At 37.1% G+C, this 22,659-nt stretch overlaps 2 protein-coding genes across 5 annotated transcripts; one reads left to right on the top strand and one right to left on the bottom strand.

The window, feature by feature from the left end:
• Positions 1-119: 119 nt before the first annotated feature.
• Positions 120-9,025, bottom strand: LOC109043304 (uncharacterized). Of its 3 annotated transcripts, none has more exons than XM_019060477.2 (2): positions 8,886-9,025; positions 120-6,318 (listed from the first exon to the last, which is right to left on the bottom strand). In XM_019060477.2, the coding sequence occupies exon 2, from the start codon at positions 6,314-6,316 to the stop codon at positions 4,322-4,324; it is 1,995 nt and encodes a 664-aa protein (XP_018916022.2). In that variant the 5' UTR covers positions 6,317-6,318; positions 8,886-9,025; the 3' UTR covers positions 120-4,321. The 3 variants fall into 3 exon arrangements, with proteins under 3 accessions (XP_018916022.2, XP_018916023.2, XP_018916021.2); XM_019060478.2 differs by having other exon boundaries at positions 8,891-9,011; XM_019060476.2 differs by lacking the exon at positions 8,886-9,025 and adding an exon at positions 8,198-8,842.
• A 69-nt stretch (positions 9,026-9,094) lies between these two features.
• On the top strand, positions 9,095-21,809 carry unc-119 (unc-119 lipid binding chaperone). 2 transcript variants are annotated; one of them, XM_072297664.1, is made up of 7 exons: positions 9,095-9,467; positions 11,431-11,514; positions 13,078-13,194; positions 14,021-14,129; positions 14,556-14,728; positions 17,253-17,411; positions 21,361-21,809. In XM_072297664.1, exons 1-6 carry the CDS (start codon positions 9,395-9,397, stop codon positions 17,366-17,368), a joined length of 672 nt encoding a protein of 223 aa, XP_072153765.1. In that variant the 5' UTR covers positions 9,095-9,394; the 3' UTR covers positions 17,369-17,411; positions 21,361-21,809. The 2 variants fall into 2 exon arrangements, with proteins under 2 accessions (XP_072153765.1, XP_018916024.2); XM_019060479.2 differs by having other exon boundaries at positions 17,253-21,809.
• The last annotated feature ends 850 nt before the right edge of the window (positions 21,810-22,659 follow it).

The following is a 22,659-nucleotide window of genomic DNA, read 5'->3' as shown; positions in this document are numbered from 1 at the left end:
GCATGACACAGCAAGATGAACACATTGATAACATTTCCTCATAATGGTACCAAGATTAGATCAGTGCTATATTATTTCTCCTGAGTGACCAGGGTGACACGTTAAAATAATACAAAAACTTGCATTTTCCATGACTTTAATAAATTAAAAAAAAAACATTTCAGATTTACAATCAGTTAATTCTGATAAAAATAAGTGAAAATAGAATCTTAAAAAAACAGCGTATTACAACCCAAGATTCCTAAATACTGTGATACTAGATGCTAAGAATTTTTCCTTTATTGTAGCAGCACAAAGGCATTTGCTTAAGATATTGAATTGCAAAGATAAATTATTGGATTACAACAGAAAATCACTGAAAACTCAAATTGGTTCTGTGGCATTGCTGAGGACTAGAATTTTCTAAACGACTCGATCAGCATTTTATTTGTATTGTTAAAGGTTGTTTACAAACTGAACATTGCATGATGCCTGGATCACACCGAAAATTTAGGAGAAATTTCTTGTCAACAGACATTTATCTAGTGCTGATACAGTAAGGAAAAGACTGCACCCAAAATAAAAAATATTTACAGTTTTTCGAACAAGAACAGTCACAAGAGAATAGGATTTAAATCCTACCATGAATTTCAACAGGAAAAAATACTGAGGTCTTCCTCAGGTTACCTGATATCACTTTTTAGGAATATATTAAGAGGGTGGCACAACAAAGGCACAAATATTCAAGCTCAGCATATCTATCTGATAATTTTGAATAGAACATTGTCAACATCTTCAAAATTGCAACAACAAAAAACTGGCATTATCCTTTGGGAATCAGTTTATAATTTAGGAGTTATTTTTAGTGATGACTACCTAAGTTTAAATTTTTTGATTATGAGATCGTTTAAAATTTCAGTGAAGCAAATCCAACATTAAAAAATTACTTTTGGAAATACATAGAGCATTCTAGGTTATCAAACAACAAATCTGAACTACAATCCTATCTTGAAAATGCTTCGTAAGGTTGAGCTCAGGCTTCTGGTCTCTCTGATTCAAGAGAATGAGTAAAATAATTTTTCATGATTTTTATTTTCCTCAAAAATAAAGTTAAAGAGAAAAGAGATAATTTTTCTGTTTTTAAAGTTAAGAGATCCTGGACTTTAGTGTGACAGGAAAGTTTCCTGAGGAAACTTATGAACCCAAGAGCATGGTTTCAACGAGGAAAAAAAAGTGAGCATTTACAATTTAAACATAGGTGCAAAAACATTGTCTAACTGACGGAAAAGTTGGCAAACTATGAGAAATAAGGATAACAAAAAATTGAAAAAAGAAAAATCAGCAGAAAACAATGTTCACCAAACAACACTTATCTTACTGAGAGCAGCCTGATACAAAGTACAACAGGGATGATTACTCTAAACAATTATCTGAATACAGTATCTCTTTAGTGTGACTTTTACACATAATTATGCACTTGTTATGAAGTGAGTCGCTGATTTTTTTTCCGAAAAAAATTTGAATAGTCAATTGATTAATAATTTGATCAAAGGCGAAATCCATTCTTACGTTTTAAAAAGGATGTTCTCAGTTCAACAAAAATTAATATCAGTTACCTTTCTAGTACATTTAAATTTTACATAAAAATCGACCAAGATAATTTCCAACTTAGTACATTTCATATTTCTTTAGAAAATTTTTTAAAATAGCTAGAGATCATGAGACAGTCATGAAAAAGTGATAATATCTCTAGGATCAAACTACAAATAAGTGTTTCCTGCTCATCACATTTTACTGTTTTTCAAGAATGAAGAATAATATGCAAAAATATGCAATGAAAATATGCAATGTTCTTACTTTTGTCTTTAAAATTGCCAATAGGGATATAAAAGGCATGAAATTTCAATAGCAGGATCTCAGAATTTAGACTGTAAAGGGTTATCATAAAATTGTGGGTCTTGGACGACAAGGCGCATAAGTGCAGTTTTTATTATTTCGTAAGAGACGAGTTTAAAGTTCTGGATTTTACTCGGACCTATAGACTGGTCTGAATACCTTCAAAATTTACAAGTGTTTGTCTTACACCTTCATGAACACCTGAAATTTTCGGCTCAGTTTAGCCAAATTGAGGTCAGCAGTTGGGCTTAAAGTGATGGTAGGTCGCACTTATCCCGCGTCCCCTCTAAACAAAAAATGCACTTATCCCGTTTGCTGTTTCCTCCGCGTCAGATGACTTCCAGACAAAATCACTTGGTATCCTGATAGATGTTATCTTCAACTACCAAAAAACACGCATAACTCAATTTTGATCGAAGACATCCTTTTTCAACACGAAAAAACTCGAAATGGTCCAGATTCCTGTTTCCCCTTCGCTTTTTCTTCCTGTTTTTATCTAATGTGCTTTTAGTGAGGTCCAGTCGTTCTCTTGTACCTATCTCACCTGTTAACAAGCTATGGCATGCAGCTGGGGCAGCTGGGCTCTTATCTCTTGTCTCGAATTTCTGAAACTGCACATATGCGCCTTGTCTTCCAAGCCCCTCAATTATAACTACCTAAACTTATCACACAGAAATAAAATTAATTCTAAAATGCACAGGAAAAACTATCACAGTAAAAAGTGCACCTAAGGAGGTACTCCAAAAATTCATAACACAATTCGTCCATTTTTTCTTGGGAATATAAACCGTCAATTAATTGTAAGCATGGTAAAAAAGAAAAGGAGGCACTGAAATTAACTTCAGTAAAAATCAAGGCTCAAAAGGAGGCTGGTGGGCCTTTCAACAATAACCTTTAACCGACAAACAAACAGGACACAACAACACACAATAGAACTTGGTAAGCAATAAAAAAGTTAGGAAAATTAAGAAGGGAAGGGATTGAGAGATAACGGGAATTAAGGCTACAGAAATGAATGCAATAATTCAAATTAGATAATGTCAAAGTAGTGCAAGTTTTAAATTTTGCTTTAAAAAAAAATGAAACCAAAATCATTTGTTATTAATGTACGCAAGGATTTAAGTAAAAGCCAAGTTCACGCTCTGACAATAGGAGCTGTTGGTCGTTTTTCGATCATCATAATTTTGTAAATTTGAGGTTTTTTCATCCAAAATCGTACCAAATTTATTCAAATAATTTGGACCAACTGTTGTCTGTGAACTAATTGTAGGTAACTGTTGCGCTCTACTCAAAAAAGCACTGATGATTCTCATTATCAGTATGTAAATTTGGCATGAAGGAAAGAATCGCAGCAAAGAATTTTGTGTTGGTTGGAGTTGCGTTGCTTCTTGAAACGATACAATTTGCACAATTTTGATATGATGGCGGATGTAACTGAACTCCTCCATCCATGAATTCCTTACACACAGAGGGGATTGCAGAATTTCAAATTGAATACATGACAGTTTTAAGTTATAAAGAAAAAGTTTTGAGTTATTATGGGGCGAATTAGCTTAAAAACAGAAAGACACAGAATTCAACGGCATGAAACTTCTCCTCAAACTCTAGTTTCCTGTCAATCAATTATTCATTTACAAGACTGCAGGTTTGACAATAGCTGGTCATGTTTTAATTTTCATAATGTCTGCTACAACTCGTGGCTGCATTATGTTTGCGAAATGGAAGATTGCGATTACACCTGGTTGCTGGTTAAATTACAAACTAAACTGCTGGATGGCAACGTGGCAATATAATCAGCATTAAACCTTGAATCTTGGCTACTCTTATTTTATAGTGGAACATTTTTAGATACATACTATTATTAGGTACATCCACAAAATAAATCCTTAAGACTTTCACACAATTTTATCAAAATCAATCACACTACAGGTATAATTTATTTCAGGCAGTGTTAATAGTAATTAGAGGCAGAATTGAGAAGGACAGGTCAGTTACGCATCTTTCAGAACTGAGTTTTGATGCTTGAAATTTACACTTACATGGTATAAATGATAAGATCTATCAATCCCTCTGGAATCAAGCAAGACAGTTGGTTTGTCAATACTATCAGGCAGGGCCATTCAACCATAGAGAAAAAAAAGGAGGTGTTTGCATTTCCGGCATCTTAGAATATTTTGATGACTTGATGACTCAGGTGGGTACAGCTGGGTACAGCGACGTCCCATTCACGCTGTACCCACCTACGTCATCAAGTCATCAAAAAATTCCAAGATGCCCGAAATGCAAACACCTCCTTTTTTTTCTCTATGCCATTCAACTAACTTTAATATTAAGGAGGTGGAGAAGAGAGAGATTTTTTTGATCTATTTATTTCCCTAGACAAAAAGGAAATTAATACCATCATCCTTGGATTTGAAACGGCCGATTGTTAATTATTTGAGCTGAGTTACGGGAAAAAAAAATTTGAATATGCCCTCAAGATTTCATTTTGCGGAGTGCAACCTGAGGATGAATCATTTAATGTTGAGAGATCCAATGAATTGATTGATCTTTCAGTGTTTTCTTCATCAGAATTTTCATCTGGTGGAGAGCTGATGAGAGAAGGCTCACTTGCAGGGGCGAGAGTCCTCTCATTGAGAGGACTGTGATTGTGCCAAGGCAGAGGAAGAGTGATTGGCTCCCAGGATACAGGATATTTCTCCGAAGGATGCTCAATTAATACATGATAAAGCAACAAATTTTCTCTTCTATACATTTTGCTGCATATGTTACACCAGAAGTAATGCCGAGACGGCGGCTGATAAGAAGGAGAAGGTTTGGTTACGAATAATAATGGTTCCGGGGGAGCATGATTATTAATTGTTGACGTTGAATCAGCATTATATTGTTCCTTATCCTGCATCAATAGGGGTGGGAGTGAAGCTTCAACAGTTTTAACAATCACGTGTCGAAACAACTCTACGTTTGGCGGAGGACTTTCCCCACTCTGTTCTTTCAATGTACAGGATTCATCAATGGGCGAAGAATCATTAACATGGGGAGCGGATTTCTCTTTGCTAGTTTTGAGAAGGTAAACTTTGTAACAGTGCTGGTAGTGTATGTCTCTTAATTTTTGAGTGAGAAATGGTTTTTCACACAATGAACAATTCACAAGTTGTTTATTGGCATCACCATGCTCTATTAGTTCATGGTGTTCAAGAGTAGCCTTGAAAGCAAATCGTTTCGTGCACATAAGACAGACAAGATTTTTCTTAATTGGGTGGGTTTCCATGTGTAATCTGTAATTGAAATAAAACATGAATTTTTCATCGCAATATGAGCACGATGACAATTGGAGTTTATGTTTAGAAGGGGTAGTTGTTCTGCGAACTGTGTCCTTGGGAGGGCATTCTGCTGAAATTCCACTTGAGGCAACCTCAGTTTTTTCCATTGTTTTGTCTCCTGATTGCAAACTTTGTACTTTGTGAATTTGTTTTCCTTTGCTCTTCTTCACATGGAAAAAACGATTCTTCTTTTTCCTTCTTTTGTTTCGTTGCTTGGGAGGTTTTTTGCACGCAGACTTTGTAAAACCTTTAATCCTTCTGTTATCAAAAAGACCATTATGCCAATATTCATGCATCATTAAGCCACGTCTTGACTTAAAAAGCCTGCCGCACAATTTACACCAGAACTCTTCTTCCTTGGAACTTTGAATCACTCGATTTTTCTTTTGATTGATTTCAGAATTGGGACTTGCAAGTTTTGATTTTTCATTTTTCAAATGCCAAGAAATGTGTATTCGTAAATTTTTTAGTGCTGGAAAGCTTTTCTGGCATGTATCACACTTATAAAACTGTCTACCTCGCTTTCCTTGGGATAGAACTTTTTCTTTTCTGAGGAGGATATGCTTTTTCTTTTTGTGTCGATCCATAGCCTCTTTAACATAAAAAGTTTTAAAACAAACATCACATTTGTGATTCTTTTCATCCAAACTATTGTTTCTACTTGCGTCGGTAGCAATTGAAAATTTTTTTTCATACACATGGACTGACATGTGATCATCTAAATTTTGTTGGAATGGAAATTTTGCACCACATAAGGTGCAAGAAAACTGCTGCACAGGGGTGTCGTATGAACTTGACGGCCACTGACGGGAGGGTGCTTTTGTCTGGTTCACCGATAATTGAATGGCAGTACTCACCGGTTGACTTGTTTGATGGGCACATTTTATGTGACTCTCCAAACGATTTTTTGGACAGACTTCATAGCATAAATGGCACTTTACACATGGACCCAGCCGATGGAAAAACTCCATGTGGTTCATAAACGCAGATTCCATGGTGAAAATGCTACCGCAGTAATAGCATGTTGCTTGTATACTGCATGCGGTATTGCTGGTATGCATTGCGGTATCAAGCTCGCCTTCTTCCTCCAAATCTATGATTTCAATATCGGGGTCCATTTCTGAAAAATGAAACAACTCAAAAATACAAACTGATATAGCAGACAAAAGATTATATGGATTGCATTTTGCAAAAAGGAACCACTAGCCTTGCAATGATGCTAAGATTGTGCAACTTCATCCTTTGCAATAAAATTGCGGTGATCGTGAAAAACTATGAAATTTAGATGGTAATTTTTGTCTTAAATTCACAGTTTTTAGCGAGTAAAATAGAAACTATTAATGGATAATCGGGTTTTTCCTCCAAGACAAAAGAAGTTGCACAATCTTAGCAACATTTCAATGCTCGTGGTTCCTTTTTGCAAAATGCAATCCATATATTACAGTTGGACACATAATGCACTAATTGTAGCTACTTTAAAGAGAACCTTTGGATGAATGAATCAAACATACAGACAAGTTTTAACGCCACTTTCGAGGTTGCAACCAGCTCCGGGAAGAATTATGAACTCAGGAAGACTTGGGGATGGAAGAATGGGCATTGGCGGCTTTCCCACGTCCAGATTCAATTTCAACTTTGCATGTCCAGATTTAATTTCAATCTCAATTTTAACTTCTATTTCAATTTTAACTTTATTTTTTAAGTTACTTAAACTGTGTACTATACAGCAGTATATTATCCTAGGGGGCTACGCCCCCTGGCCGCTACGCCGCCCAACCCCCCGAAGGCGCTCCGCGCCATCAATGGGCCGCTTCGCGGCCCTATTTTTACCCTCCTATTAGTATTAGTTTTATTTTTCCCCTAAAAAAATTCGATATGAGGTATACTTAATAGAATGAAATAATTTTTGGTTTTGATGAATAAAGAAAAAAAAAATTTGAAGTCAAAAGGACGCGTTTTGGAATGACTGCTTGATGAAATATTACAGTAAAACAACGATCTGTTTAAATAGGATAATTTTTAAGCATCTCTAGAGGCGGGGATCGAACCCACACCTTGATCAATATGAACACTTCCGACGTCGTAGACGACTCGGCCACCGCTCATCTGGAGGTAACCGGCGGAAATCTTGTGTAGATAAGTGTAGAGCTGATGCGCAGGCTACACACCTACTGCGCAACATCCTCGACCACTGCGCATCCTCCCGCGCATAGCGGTAGCAGTACTGGAGCAATCTGTAAACTCACTCACTTTTATAACGTGATTTTAAAAAAACCTGGGCCCTTTTTCCAAAATCTGATTACAGCGGGCTCATCTAGGGCCTATTACCTCTCGATTTACGCAAAAATCATTGAAATCGGCCCGGTAGAACGCTCAAACGAACTATGACAAAAAGTATAAATTTACATTGTTTAAATGGGAGAATTCGCAACTTTACCACGTAATATAAAAAAACCTGGGCCATATTTTGAAAATCTGAAAAGAGTTGGCTTATCTAGAGACAGTTGCCCGTCGATAGCCGCAAAAATCATGAAAATCGGCCCGGTAGAACGCTGGAACTAAGCGTTACCAGTTTCGCAAAATTAGGAGGTCTCGGAGCTTATAGTATAGATATGTTTGACTTTGTCCGGAAATTGTTTACATTTGTTACTTACTTTTGAAAATAAATTATCAATCAATCATCATGTCTCATTGTCAGACAAGTTACTCAGCAGTGATACCAAGTGTTTGAACATATACGGGTCATGCCGTGGGGATCTTCTATATACCAGCACAGACTGTGTACAGACTGAAAGCTTAAGGGAAAACGCTTCCCCATCTTAAAATATCAGTACGCCTGCTGTCACAGTATAATGAAGTAGCCAATAGCAGCACAGAGAGCAGCAGTGCGTGCGGACCTCGCACATTGAGTACCCGGGAACACTGTTACTGAGAGACATTTGTGTATTCGCTAAAGGCGTCAGTTTCTTCAGGAATTGGGCAAATGAAGATTTACTTACTCTCAGTAGCAGTTACAGTTTTATAACCAAACTGAGTGAGCAGGATTCTCAAGCTCAATTCAAACGGTCGAACAGAAGCAGGCAAAAAGTTGGATGGGTAGAAGAACGCAAAAAACTTTGATTCAACTACCATCGCTGTGTGATATCATCAATTAGCACCCGGGTTTTTTTGGTCAGCCTCTCATTTGCTAAGATACACTTTCAGCTGAAGATTTTGTTTCGACTTTCCATCCAATTAGCGCTGCCACTCAGAAGGAAATGTTGGCAGAAAGTTGGAGGGGACATCAGATTTGAGGTGTCGTTTCACTTTGCATCTGATTGTTGTCTTCTCGAGTCAATATAACAGGATCCAACTATTTACCTGACGAAAGCAGAAGAAAAGTTGAACAAAAAGTTTGACCGTCTGAATTGGACTTTAGAGGAGTCCAACGCTAAACTTGAATGTTCTCAGACTTCTGCTTATATTCATGCAGTCTAATCATCATATTCTCATCGTGAGACATTCATTAGTATCAAGAGAACGAGAAAAAGTATGAATGACCTATCATCACACTACCTACTGCAGTCAGAGAAGTCAGAGAACACTTCATGTTGCGAGGAGTGTGAGGATTTACTCCGCAAGTTACTCTTGCACGATTAAAAATGGTACTTAATACAAACATAAGGAATTAGTAGAACGTTGACTCACCTTACCGAAAGTATTAGGTAATCTGATTCTAAAAGTGAAAGAGGAAAGAGGATGGATCAACATAAACAAAACAACCAGACTTAGAAGACTGACACTGAAGAAAAAGAACATGTCCAGACGTCACGCCCGTTGGCCCGTTGATTATAAGCAAAAAAGTCGATTTTAATGATAATAGCCCTCTGACGTCACTTTTGTTGTTTTCTCTTGTTGTTATCGTTGTTATCAGTAAAGAACAAGTCTAGGTCCACGGAGATCCGATTTTTCCATTTTCCGTTTTCGGTCTTTCACTTCGCCTGGTCTTGTTACAAATAATTCGTCTTATTATGTATTTGTTTTACCAGTGGTAGTTGCATTAATGATGCCCTACCGCGATAATACTTACGGCACAGTAATTGTTTCTCGTCATTTTGAATCTTTACATTTCTAAATGTAGGTCATTGACTCACAGTTTCACAGTTTCCCTTGAATTTTGTTCGGCTGTTATCATCGAAGTTTCAAAATTAGAAAGAATGAGTTTACTCTCCAATTCCAAGAGTGAAAACTCCGATAGTAGTATCGTGTCCAAACAGCCAAGCAATGCAGGTGATATTTTGACTCATCATCTTTCAAATTTTTTATTCATACCTATTATTATCCACTTACGCTCGTCTATACTGGACCCCGCAGAAAGAAAAATTTCTGTACTTCTTTGAAGTTTAGAAAATTTTTCATCAGAGCACTGTGTAACACTGTAGGAATAACTACCTTGTCGTGTCACAAGCAAGGATACGGAGTTGAGATTGCGGGTGATTTTGACGCAGGCGCGATCTCTCCTCAGAGAGTCTGAGTGTGCACCCTTTGGTCTGAGTCTAGCTTTCTTTGTTATCTCTATGTGAGTCGGCCATCTTCTCTGGCTGTCGAGTTCATCCTCTAATGATAGAAAAAACAACTTAATCGGCCCGAAACATTTACAACGAAACAATTTAAAACGGGACTAAGGCAGCAAATAATAAACATAACATAAAATAAAAAACTCGGGACGTTTCGCAAGGATCACAAAGAAAAATGCTGGTTTGCCGGTTGAAAATGCGGGTGTGATCCCTGCGAAACGTCCCGGGTTTTTTATTTCATGTTATGTTTATTATTTGCAGCTTTAGTCCCGTTTTAAGTTGTTTCTTTGTTTCATCCTCTAAGCGAGTCCGTAGGCAGACTCTCTGTAGAGAGTCTGGGTCCGGTCTCAACAACAGCGCAGACTGGCAAGGGAAGGTCCGATCAGCTGCATGCCCATGGGATATTATCGGAACTGAACATTGGGGGTGTTGCCGAGATGGCATGGGTCACGGTCAGGCCGTGAGATGATATGCATTAATGTGGTGTAAGTACGGCAAGGATGATTTCCAGAAAGACGGACTTGGGAATCCCTTGTTTCAGCGGTTGAGCACCGTGAGCGTACTGATCCGTGTTTGCTCACAGGCACCCTTGAGCTTGGGTCTCTTCATCCGCTGACAAAGGAACTTGACCTTGTGGTGTAATACCGGGGATTGGTTGATGCCGGGTATCAGGCTAGTGGTTCGAATCACTATGGCAAAATCATTGTGGCAGATCAGCACCTTGACTCCTGATCTTGCTCTCTGAGTCTGAGTCTCCATAGACTCAACTCAACTCGCAAGACTGTTAAAATCCCTGGTCACAAAAGCCTTTTCCATTCTCTCCTGGATGTCCTCCAGAAAGCACATGAAATTGTGCCGTGCGACTAAAAATTGTCCAAATCGGTGATAGCCATAATTTACCACTCAATAAGAATGATTTAATAATGTGGGCAAAGTTATATTTCTCTCTTCTTCTAGTTTGGTCTGAGATTTGAGGTACCAAGTAAAAAACCGTATTATAAAATAGACTGATCAAGTGACTACATCATTCGACATAATATTGAACTCTTATGAACCAAAAGAAATAATATGACCTAACGGACAAGGGCGTAGCTAGAAAATGTCTCTGGGGGGGGGGGGGGGGGGGGCATGGGACCACCTCTCCTGGTGAAGAGAGCGGGGGGGGTGAGGAATGGAGGATCCCGTCTTTCTGGGGGGGGGGGGGGCAGGCCCCCCCAGGACCCCCCTAGCTATGCCCATGCCAACGGAACCTCACTTACAAAATCTTTGTGAGATAATTGTGTCAATTCATTACAATTTTGTCATTGACAGGCCATAAATCAATTGAGAACTGATTAAACACGAGAAATTTTGATCGTAAGTAACACTTGGGCGCCTTTTACCACCATGACGCGAATCAATGACAAGTTTATGCACTTGTTTACAATTGAACTATGATGTAGCCACTAAGGAAGTCTATCAAATCGTGATTCTTAATCACAATTCAACTTATGACTCAGTACAGTAGACTTGATGTGCTGTGTAATTAATGTTTTCAAGGCTTTCCGTATCTACATATAAGATGAACCCAGAATCAAGTTGAACCCAAGTTGTAAAAAAAATCTTGGCCAAGCCCTGACATTCTACTTTATTCTTGATTTACCATTCAACTTCTAACCGAGTCTCATGCTTTCCAGATCTAATTGTGACAGAGGAAATGCTTCTCAAAAAAGACAAAATCACTCCTGACGATGTATTGAAACTGCCAAAAATTACTGAAAGTAAGTATTTTATTGTTTTTATACACAGTGGCTGAAAAATGCCTGAATACAAGCAAGTAAATATGAAATTATAAAAAATGTGAAAAAATGCGATACCGATTTAAACTTAGGTAAAACTCCAGTCCGAGAAATGTGCATTTTTGACACCGTCTAGTCTCATCCAAGGAGTATCGCCAAAATCTAGGGAAATTTTTCCAAGGTATGCAAATTCCAGAACACAGCAGAATCAGTATATGTTGGCCTCCTGTGGTGTAATGGTTGTAGTAGTCTGCTTCCTGTGGTGTAGTCAGGCCAGTGGCGTATTTACGGAGGAAAGGGGGAGTTCAGACCCCCCCCCCCCCCAGAGCCCTAAGGAAAGAGAGAAAAAAACATGAGAAATCAAGGGGAAGGAAGAAAAATCGAGTGGAGCGAGAACTCGATGATATTTTTGTCTGGAGAAACGAGGAGAAGGATTCGAAGTCGGACGAAAGGGCCTCAAGCGTCGCCTTAGAAGCCTCATTTTTTCTTCAGGAAGTTAGCAAATTTTTTCCATCTCATACTCGAAACAAATCATCCTATTTGGTATTGTATAAACGGTTTTCCATTTTTTTTAGGTTCTTTGGGGGAAAAATAGTGGAGAGCTTCTTATCACTTTTCATGACAGAAATTGTTAAAAAGTGGGGTTTCACAGTGTTAAAATTTCTGGGGGTGGCTCCCCCGGACCCCCCCCCCCCCCCCCCGCTGCACCTGGGTAGAATTCCATACCCCCAGACCTCGTGGTGGGAGGTTTGTCCCCCCCTCCCCCCCAGAACCTTATCCTGCATACGCCACTGAGTCAGGCAGTGGTTGTAGAACTGGCCCTAAAACCCAGGTTCAATTCTCAGCCAGATGACTCGAGTTTGATGGTCTCAGGCAATGGTCTTTTGGGACTGCAGTATCAAACGTTGAATTAGCTCTACAGGCCACTCGAAAATCAGTTAAAAAAAAAAGAGAATCATTTAAAAACTTAATTACAATTAAGATGGTCTGCTCTAGTGTCAGGATGTGGTCAAACTGACATGCAAGCAACATATCGCACTGATTAGGTCAAACATGGCAGATTTTAATTCAAAAGTAAAAGAAAGCCGCAATTGCCCCTATGCATGAGTCGAAAAATTTACTTTCATCGAAAAAATTGTTGACTTTGCCGAAATAAAAACATGATCTAATTATGAAAACAAGGTTACATTTGATACCGAGATCAGTAGTTGTATTGAATACAATATTTTGTGTACCTATGTGAATCCTGTATTCAGCTTCAAATCATTCAATTTTCTTTTTATGATGAATGATTCCTCAGACTCATGTGCTGGCCAGCTATTGTCGTTTTTTTGGCTAAAAAGTCCGAAATTGCCAAGATTTTTAAGAAGATGATCTTTGCGATACATTGCATGCCGAGTCTGACCATATCTTCAACCTCGGACAAGTCACCTTAGGCGTTGAAGGATTTCATCCATTTTCCTCCTCTTTTTGATTCATGCACCAAACTTTTGACACAGCAACTTTACATAGTATTGATCCATACTTTTTTTTTCTCTGTTTTAGATTATTTATGCTCCCCTGATGCAAATGTTTACAATATCGACTTCATAAAGTTCAAAATACGTGATCTAGACTCTGGGATGGTTTTATTTGAAATCGCTAAACCAACCTCTATCTCAGGTAAGCTAAAATGATTCTTCATTTTGAATGTTAATTATCCAACCCTTTTTCTTCCAAAGAAAACGTCTTCTTCACTGAGGGAAGAATAATCCATGAACTAGTAGAAATCAGTAAGAACATGAGGATTTCGAGGCAGTTGCATGGATGCGAGGGTTGTGCAGAAAGATACTGACGGTGAGACTCCCAAACCAAGTATCTCAATTGCAGCGTTTAAAAATCTTAGTTCTCATTTTATTTTTTTGAAAGAGAACAAGTCAGCATCATTCCTTGAAGTTTTCACAGAATTTTCTTTGCATAGGAAAGAAAAATCACGGAAGTTTTTAAGAATTGACTTTGAGTAGTGTTCCATGTATAAAATAAAAAATGACAGGAAGGCTGCAACGTTGCAAACCAAGATATGTAGTTTGGGAGTTTCACCGTCAATTAGTATTTTAATGATGTTCCCACACCATTTCCAAAATTAAACTGCGGTTTTAAAATACTCTGTAAAGTTTTCCTTATTTTAAATACCACCCAAGAGTATTTAACCTCCTGCCTGAAATAATGTCTGCCAAGGATGTATTATTCTTTTTAGGTTCCAGCGTTTGATACATCAGGATATTCAAATACAGTTGAGGAAAGTTCGATTGTCATACATTATTATTGATGTTCTACCTTCAATACTTCCAATTTTTTCTCTTGTTTTCTTTCAATTTTTTTTTCATATTTTAACGTTTGTGAACAAGAATACTCAATGATGGCTGTGCTAAGAGGATATTCAAAATTCTCACAATTCACAGTATATTCTTCTAAGAAATCACAAACCTGTTTCTTTGTTTTTTTACAGAAAGTGAAGATGTAAATTTAGAAGTTGAAGAAATCGATCCAAATTCTGGGCGCTTTGTTAGGTATCAGTTCACCCCTCAGTTTCTCAAATTAAAAACAGTTGGTGCAACGTAAGTTTAAATATTTAATCTAATATGTTCACTTTCTCACCTTAAGAATTCTTCCCAACTTATTTTAAATGTTTTTCAACTATTAAAACATCTCTCTTCTACAAATTTTTTTTTACTCCTCTAAGTTTTCTCCGTGCAAGGTGTGATTTTTCAACTTAAAACTCAGATTTCTATCATAATGAGTTCCAACACCAATGAACATGATTCGTTTTGAACGTTATCTAGGATCATTTTCCCAAAAGTAGTTAGCTTTAAACTGATGAGCGATGTCTTGTGTTTTTCCTAGTCTGCTGCCAAGTTTCTTACATATTATTTGCAAGATGTGAATCCTGCCACCACTGTTTTGTACACCAGCAGTCGGATTCAAATACAATTGTTTTATTTGCCTAAATCGTTTATCTTATTGTATCATTACTTTATTTTCAGTGTTGAATTCACCATCGGAAGTAAACCAATCAACAAATTTCGGATGATCGAACGGCACTTTTTTCGTGATAAACTACTGAAAAGTTTTGATTTTGAATTTGGATTTTGCATACCAAACAGTAAAAATACATGTGAACACATTTATGAATTTCCAAACTTACCTCCTGAGCTGAGTAAGTATCTATGCCAAATCAATGTTTTACTTTGAAGACACGCCTATTAGCGTTGTCTACACAACGAAAAATAACAAAAAGGGTGATAGGCAAAATCAAGAGAGGAGATCTGTCTATCATTTGATAGTTGATCAACTCCGGCTAGTAAGGGATGTTCAAGTGAGCCATGTTTCGGTCCTCAAACTATACTTTGCACCAGCAGTGACTTCACCCTTTACAGGCTACTTCTCATGGTGTGGACTGAAGTGAATTGCAATGAAACCCAAGAAAAAAGGATTTATGGTAAAAAGCTCACAATTTTCAGCCGAGTAAAAAAAAACGCTTTCCAGCCACAGTGGAAACGAAAGGTAGATTTCGACTAATCGTTTCTATGAAAACAATTGCGCCCAATGAGCCTGACAGGTCGGAAAATCGTCCCCCTTGAACTTGAGATTTTCCGGATAAAAGGTGGTTTTAGAGGGTAGGTGAATACAGGTTGTTTTGAAGGCCACAACGAGACGAGTTTTTTGACGTATCACCGACCAAGATCGGACGAGTTTGAAAAATCATCCCCCTTTGGACTTGAGATTTTCCGGATAAGGGGTGGTTTTAGAGGGTAAGTGAATATAGGTTGTTTTGAAGGCCACAAGAAGACGAGTTTTTTGCCGTATCACCCACCAAGATTGGACGAGTTTGAAAAATCATCCCCCTTTGGACTTGAGATTTTCTGGATAAGGGGTGGGCCGATTTCCACGAAAAAGGAAACTTGATGTAGACCTCATAGCAGGGAAGAACCATGCTTAGTTTCGTTTCGATCGTATTGATAGTTCCGAAAAAAAAGGTCGCAAAGTTTCGTTAGATCCCAGTTATAAATATATAAATATATATCGTACTTTTTTATGACCTACATTTTTCAACTCAGGGTCTCAGGATCGATGCTCTTTGAGCGAAAATTCCGGAAAATTACGAGGTCGTACCGTCTGCAATAGGTAGATATTTCTTCGAAATCTACCTAATAACGGATACAAATCAGAACCATCCTCTCCTTTTGATATGAATTGCCTCTCGATACAGTGAGGAACAATACAGCAAAATTTTGATTGCCTAGTAAGGAATGTATCGAAGGTTTGAAACTAGCTGTGTCTACAATTGGCCCTACTCTTGCTAAGCTGAATAGCATCAGTTGTCCAATTTTCAAGAAGGTAAAGTTACAAATTTAGATAATTTTTTATCTAAAGTTTGAATAAAAGTTTCTAGTAATAAAATAGTGAAATTTTTAAGTGAAATTCTGTGTAAAATTTTGAGGATATGCTTTTAGAAATTCCTCGACTGTGTTTTTCTCAAGTTTGCAATGGATCACTAGACAAGATACAAATTTAAGCATTCTAATACATATTTTCTTATCAGAATTACACCTAGATGGCACTTTGTACAAAAAAAATTCCTAAAACAACAACAACAGAAATTACTCCCAAAACAGTTGTAGTGTGTGACTTGATTCACATGCATTCTGCTTTTTCTCGAGAGCAGGCAATTCAACTTATTCGTGACCAGTGCTAAATAAAATCTTTGATATATCACTTTATGAGTTGATTAAAAACCAGCAGTTTATGTCGCACAAATCGTGTTTTACGCAAAGTTTTGAAGAAGAAACATATATCAGAATGCTTAAATTCATACCTTGTCTAGTGGTTCATTGGAGTTGGTCAGTGTTGTTCGTTACCATTTGTAAACTGTTAAAACGCTTGTGTACATTGGGAAACTAATAACACATATGTTGTATCTGTAATAAATTAGAAATTTTAGTTCCTTATTACAGAATGTAGTCCAAATGGTTGACTATTCCAGTCGTAGATTGCCACCAGACTAGGATTTAAGTCCTGCGGGGATGAAACATAAGATAACCAGAAAAAGCCACTGAGTTTACATGGTAACAGATCCAGTAGCCCAAATTCTGTAAGAGAACACGCCTACGTACAAATATATTACCAGGAAATAAGATAATTCAGCCGCAAAGGTCTAATTTCAAAATGGAAAATTTTTAATCAAAAGCGTCTCAGCACATGACCTACGCAAGATTAGCTGAAAGAATGATGGTTAACTTTACTTGTTTTTCCGGGTCTCATCCACCAGTGCGCTTTAGGCAGAGAAAACTGAAAACAGCAAGTTTCTAAAAGGTTGGCAGTAAGCCCATTGACCCTTCATAAGAAGGTTGGGTATTTTTGTTTTTTTGGTTTAGAGTGAATCGGAATGAATAGTTAAGTTTAATGACACAATCACAGTGTAGGAAATTTCAAATCTTGAGAGGCTCAAGGAGATCACCTTGCACCAATCAAATTTTCTTTCAGCTGCAAAATTTCAGTCTTATGAATTAAATGAAAAATTTAAATTGTGAACTTCAACCTTTTTTTTTTTTTACATATTTCTCCGTGTGCTTGCAGTTTGCCTCTTCGATTTTCGTAAATTTCATTCTGATATTTTCAGGTATCTCCTCAAATCTTAATGTGTGAAATTTTCATTTTAGTAATATAATTTGATTTTTCAGTCGATGAAATGGTCAAGAATCCTTTTGAAACACGTTCGGACAGTTTCTACTTCATTGACGAAACTTTAATGATGCACAATAAAGCAGACTATGCTTATGATGGAGGTCTCAAGTGATCACTCTCTTTTATGTGTTACGGGAGCAGCTCTCATGTTTCTAGTTAAGTCATTCTTCTCATTTTGTTTTTCAATCTCTAGGATACAAAGCACAATTTAAATGTATACGACTGAAAATGAATTTTAATATTTTGCTTGCCGTGCAGTTTGAGTCAGATCTATAAGAGATCAGGAACTGACTGTTTAACAGCAATGATAGATCAGTCGTTCATGTCATAGAACTATTCTTGTTACTTACAATTTATCCTGACGGCAGTGTTACCAATTTTCCTTTTTAGCACATCAATGGAATGTTATGTCTCTAGAGGAAAATGGATCAGAAAACCTATTGAATTTCCTCTCTTCTCAGATTCAAATGTTACGAGTGCTCTAGAGCTCACTTTTTCCGTCCAAGGGAAAACCTCAAATCAAGAATTTACTCTTTAAGATATTAAAGAGTGTCTACTGTTGAAACCTCAAACGATTTTTCAACCGAACAGAACATGTACCGATTTTTTAAGTACTGAAGAATCTACATCAGTGCGCTAAGGTCCATTTTTGTAGATGCAGTCACAAATGGAAAATGGGGAATTACACTTCTTGGCTCACCTGTAAAAGCTCCCATCTACGCAGGGAAAAAAAAGGTACATACGCGCCAAGTTTAAGAACACGCACCAGGTTGTATATGGGGGAAAAAATGAGCTGGGAGTAGTTATGATTTTTATTAGTTATAAAGTCTCTTTGTTAAAACTCCAAAGTCAAGAAAAAATGTTTTAAACATGAAAAGAGTCAAATTGAAAGCGTATTTTCACTAGGTGGGTGGATGATAAGATGTGGTATTTTATTTTGACCCTATCATAATTTTTCGGACCAACATTGGGATTCACCAGACTGATAGGAGGTGAAACTCTTCCAAACGTTGGAGCCAAAATATAATCCTACAATGTAGGGTTTAAAAATGACCTGATGAAGATGATGGCATCCTACCAGCATCAATTTCGAAAGTCTAAACTCAAATGTTTACCAACCCGATTATGATCTTGCCACCATTATCGTGGCATTTTGGCTCGACCGATCATCAACGAAAATACGCTTGTTATGTTATGACCATTTGTTGTGTATTCTTCATTACCTGTCGTCATTTTTTCCTCTGCTTCATACATGTAATTGCTGATAATGTCTAACTAGCTATGTATATGAACACCAGGCCAAATCGCATACCTAATTACACACCATCAGCAACTACGAGGCAGAGGAAAAAATAACAGGTAATGTAAATAGTCAGTGACTTATGTCCTTAATGTTGAGTCTCACGGAGAAGTAAAACTTCGAACATCTTGTTCTCGGTTCAACCTTGATGCACCTCTGTTAAACCTGGTCCATATTTGGTTTCTAACCAAGCCAGAAGTATTAGCTCCCTATTACAAAATTTAGTTCAAGTAAAAAACCATGAATAGTATTGGGTGCGATGGTAACCAATGTTCTGCCGAAGTTACAAAGGAGGAGTGTCGTGAAGGACTGCAATCGGCCCAACACCGAATGCTTCTAACCCCAGCATTTTTTGACAGCAGAGGGATCCCTTCAGTGAGATGTGTTAACACGGGTTTTAATGCTACAAATTACTATTTTTCAAGTTTAATGTCGTTTTTAGACATGAGTGCAAGCCAGTATGAGGCTGCAATATGAGTATGTTATTCTTATTATAGAAGGAAAAATCCACAAATAAATCCCCCTGTACTCCTTTGCCTTCTGAAAAGACAAAGACTTTGAAAAAAAAAAGACAGAACTGACAGACAGAACAGACAGACTGGAGAAAAGACAATAAACGAAACAAAAAAGATCACAAAGTAATAATCATTTTCAGCGTTCAGACTCAAATCTACAGCAATATATTTCACTGAAGGGTTTCTATGACAGGCCAAAACCAATTATGTCCTTAAAATATACACCCTCTCCTGTCAAAAAACGCTGGAGTCTAAGGAGTCCTGGGTAGGATCGATCTTGTCCTTAACAACACCTCTTCTTCCAATGTTCACAGAACTGGTCGGCCCTGAAGTTTCGGAAATTTGCAAAAGTGGACCGAGCCAAACTAGCAAAGCTCTAGCGCACAAGACAATCAAGTCTGGTATTCATTATGAAGTAATACTAATCTTGCTCAAGAAAACCCTAGTAGCAATGACCTTTTCAAACATTTTTCATAAACTCTTAAACAACTTTAGATGTTCACATTAGGAAACCCTTTTTGGCTTTTTTTATAGTAATTTACGATAAGGAAAATTTAAGGAAAAAAGTGTTAAAAAAAGTCTTAGAATATCACTGTACTTTTTTAACATTTCTTCTATTATTTTGACCGTTGAAAAACTATTGTTGATATTTTAAGAGTTTTTTAAACACTTTTTTACTTTTTTACCACTCGTAAATTTTTCATGAAGTAATAGCTAAAAAAGGTTTCCTAATACGAACATTCTAACAGGTTTTTTAAGAGTTGTCTTTCTGAAATTGTTAGGTTTTTTAAAAGTTGTTTTAACAGTCATTGCTACTGAGGAAATAATCTCATCAGAAGATTGGGTTTTAGTTGGCCATGGGCCAACTTATTTTTTCCCTAGCATTGTCTTTTTTGCCTGAAAACTTGCTAGGTTGACTCACAATCCCCCTCACTAGCACAACTTAACTTTTTTATACTCTGTGTTATTCTACCTGGGCAAAAGTGAGAGATATGTGACTTGCACTAATTTATCGTTGACTGTTTTATAGCTTTAATCTTCTCTCCAAGGCAATTGCAATGATTTCATATTTTACCCAAGGAGGCCCTTGGTATTTGTGTGATGATGGTTCAAGATTTTACTGTGTTTGTTTTTAACTTCTGTCAATCACTTTAATTTGTAAGGTTCTTTTAAATGCAACAAGAAAGTAACAGTTTGTTAAAATAATACTCGAAAAAACTGATGATTCCAATGGATCAGTCCATTATACACATTACAGGCGAAAGCCGACTGGCCCAGCAGGAAATCGGCAAGTAGTTGATGGACCAGTACCCTGAGTAAGCTGATAAAATGCGAGGAAATAAGAAAATAGGTGAATGAAAAAGGAAAAGCAGAAAATAGGTGAATGAAAAAGGAAAAGCAGAAGAGAAGAAATAAGAGAACGGGAAGGAGCAAGAAGTAAAATACACCAGCTCAAGCATGATGTACGGACAGGGTTTGCACAAGTCCGGAAATAGTATTGATTTTTTAAGGGCGATCCAGAAGTACTGAAAAGGTGCGGAATTCTGCAAGAAGGTCCGGAATTTTTGTCATTTTTGTCGAAATTTGAGCAAGAAATTCAAATTTTTCAAATTTCGTCAATTGGAGGTACTGAAAAAGTATTGAATTTTACTGTTGAGGACCGGAATTTTTTATGAATGTACTATAAAGTTCTGTAGAAGTAGGTACTGATTTTTGGCCAGCCTGCTTTAGTAGACACCCTGACAGACCAGAATATGTACATTTTTGACCCTCGTGAAAAGCTTACAAAGATGGGCCAAAGTAACTTTAGGTGGGCCTGTCGATGACTCATTTTTTAAACTCTAGTTGGACTCTGACCAGCTCACTAAAAGAGATCGTTTGTTTTACTCAAAGGTGCCTGGCCCTATCCTGGGGTCAGTAGGTGGATGACTTTTTGCTGAGCCTCCATGGCAGAGCTATCGATTAAAAGTACATAAACCGCTAGACAATGGGATAGGCTGAAGTAAAAAAATATGTCTCTCCAATTGTGATGTTGCAAATCTTCGCTTTTGTTTCATTATTTTGGAAGAAAACCAATTGACAGTTTTTCTTGAAATTTCCTGATAGTTATTTCCTACATTCCAAAATACTTCTGGAAAATTTGAAAGTGGTATTTTAGTTTTCTTTCTTTTACAGAAAATAAAATCTAATCAGAAGAGTTTTAAATTTTGAAATGAGTTGGTCATTGAGTTTTGAGTAAATGTGTTGACTTCTATGAATTAACTTTAAGTCATTGGTTCATTCCAACAGAGTCAAACAAAGCTGACAGTTTGGCATCGGGTAATTCTGTTGTTTCTGAAAGGTCCCAGACATTTTACTTCAACAAGGCATCTTTACATTTGGTCAAACAACCTTACTGCTAGCTTCGCAAGTTTTATGTGGTACTGCATGCCTATCTCTAGCAGTGAAAGCCCTATTTTAAAATAGTTCAATCATTAAAATAAATGTATCACTCTATTGAGTGCTCTTTTTTTTCCTTTAACTGTAAGACTGATCTCTATCCTAAGGTTTTCAGAAGATGGTCTCATGTTACATTTGCTAGTCTGAATTCCACCTGTCATCTTTTCTTTTACTACTTACTATAAATGAATTTTTCCTGCATTAACCCAACTAATTCAATCTCTCATGAGTGAACTCAGATTGGTTCCGTTGTTAGATGTAAAGTGCAATCTTTAAATAAATTTTTTTGTTACTTATAAGTTCGAATTTCGTATCCAGCCTGCCTTTTTTTTTCATCTGCTACAACTCCATACATCTATTCGGAAAATTGATGCAGTCGCATCAAGAAATATAATTATCACTATTGTTCTAAATTTTTGGGATTTTAACATGTGAAAGTTAACTTTCTGGAATTGTTTTACTGTAAATTTCTGAATGAGGTTGGCGACAGTGATAGACAGGATAAGACGGAGGTCTTAGGATGCTTGGGTAACTTTTGAATAGCAACATTCAGGAATGAAACAATTAGATTAGGCTGTCTCAGTTTGATTCGAGTTGTAATTTATGCTCACAACTATACAAGCCAAACTACAAATTTTGAAATGACGGTCCACCTCCTTTAGGAAAAGAAGCATGGAAATCAATTACGCATGGTCCTGAGGCTTCCTGAGCTGAGATATAAGTGTTTTTGACCATTTGCAGCACAGTGAATAATCCATGATTATACTGATTGTGAGCACAAGATTACTCCTGGAGCATTTTCGACCTGAAGTTCGAACTCCTCGACCCATTTTAAAGGGGACTAACTTCTTATCAGCCCACTCAGAGAACTTTAAATTTCGCCCCCAAAATTTTAGTAGAGAAAATGTATCATCAATGGTGTAAGTCGGCAACCACGTATCTCGTTTGCGGTGTTTGAAAATCTCCGCTTCTTTTTTACTTGTTTAAAGCAAAACAAATCGGCATCATTCCTTCAGGTTATCGCAAAATTTTCTTTGCATTAAGGAGAAAAATCACGGTAGCTCTTAAGAATTACCGTTCAGTAGTTTTCCATTTAAAAAATAAAATATGACAGGAAGTCTGCCACATCGCAAACCAAGATACGTAGTT

Source organism: Bemisia tabaci, chromosome 3 (assembly GCF_918797505.1).
Source record: "Bemisia tabaci chromosome 3, PGI_BMITA_v3".
Lineage (NCBI taxonomy): Eukaryota > Metazoa > Arthropoda > Insecta > Hemiptera > Aleyrodidae > Bemisia > Bemisia tabaci.
The sequence above is the reverse complement of the archived record's forward strand: the minus strand, read 5'-3'. Positions and strand labels throughout refer to the sequence as shown.

Excerpts from the sequence above, each read along its gene's own strand:
- unc-119 (XM_072297664.1), top strand. The coding sequence starts at position 9,395 with ATGAGTTTACTCTCCAATTCCAAGAGTGAAAACTCCGATAGTAGTATC. Across the intron at positions 9,468-11,430 it reads CAAACAGCCAAGCAATGCAG|ATCTAATTGTGACAGAGGAA; the intron begins GTGATATTTTGA and ends CATGCTTTCCAG. Across the intron at positions 11,515-13,077 it reads ACTGCCAAAAATTACTGAAA|ATTATTTATGCTCCCCTGAT; the intron begins GTAAGTATTTTA and ends TCTCTGTTTTAG.
- LOC109043304 (XM_019060476.2), bottom strand. The coding sequence starts at position 8,330 with ATGGTAGTTGAATCAAAGTTTTTTGCGTTCTTCTACCCATCCAACTTT. Across the intron at positions 6,319-8,197 it reads AACTGTAACTGCTACTGAGA|AAATGGACCCCGATATTGAA; the intron begins GTAAGTAAATCT and ends TTCATTTTTCAG.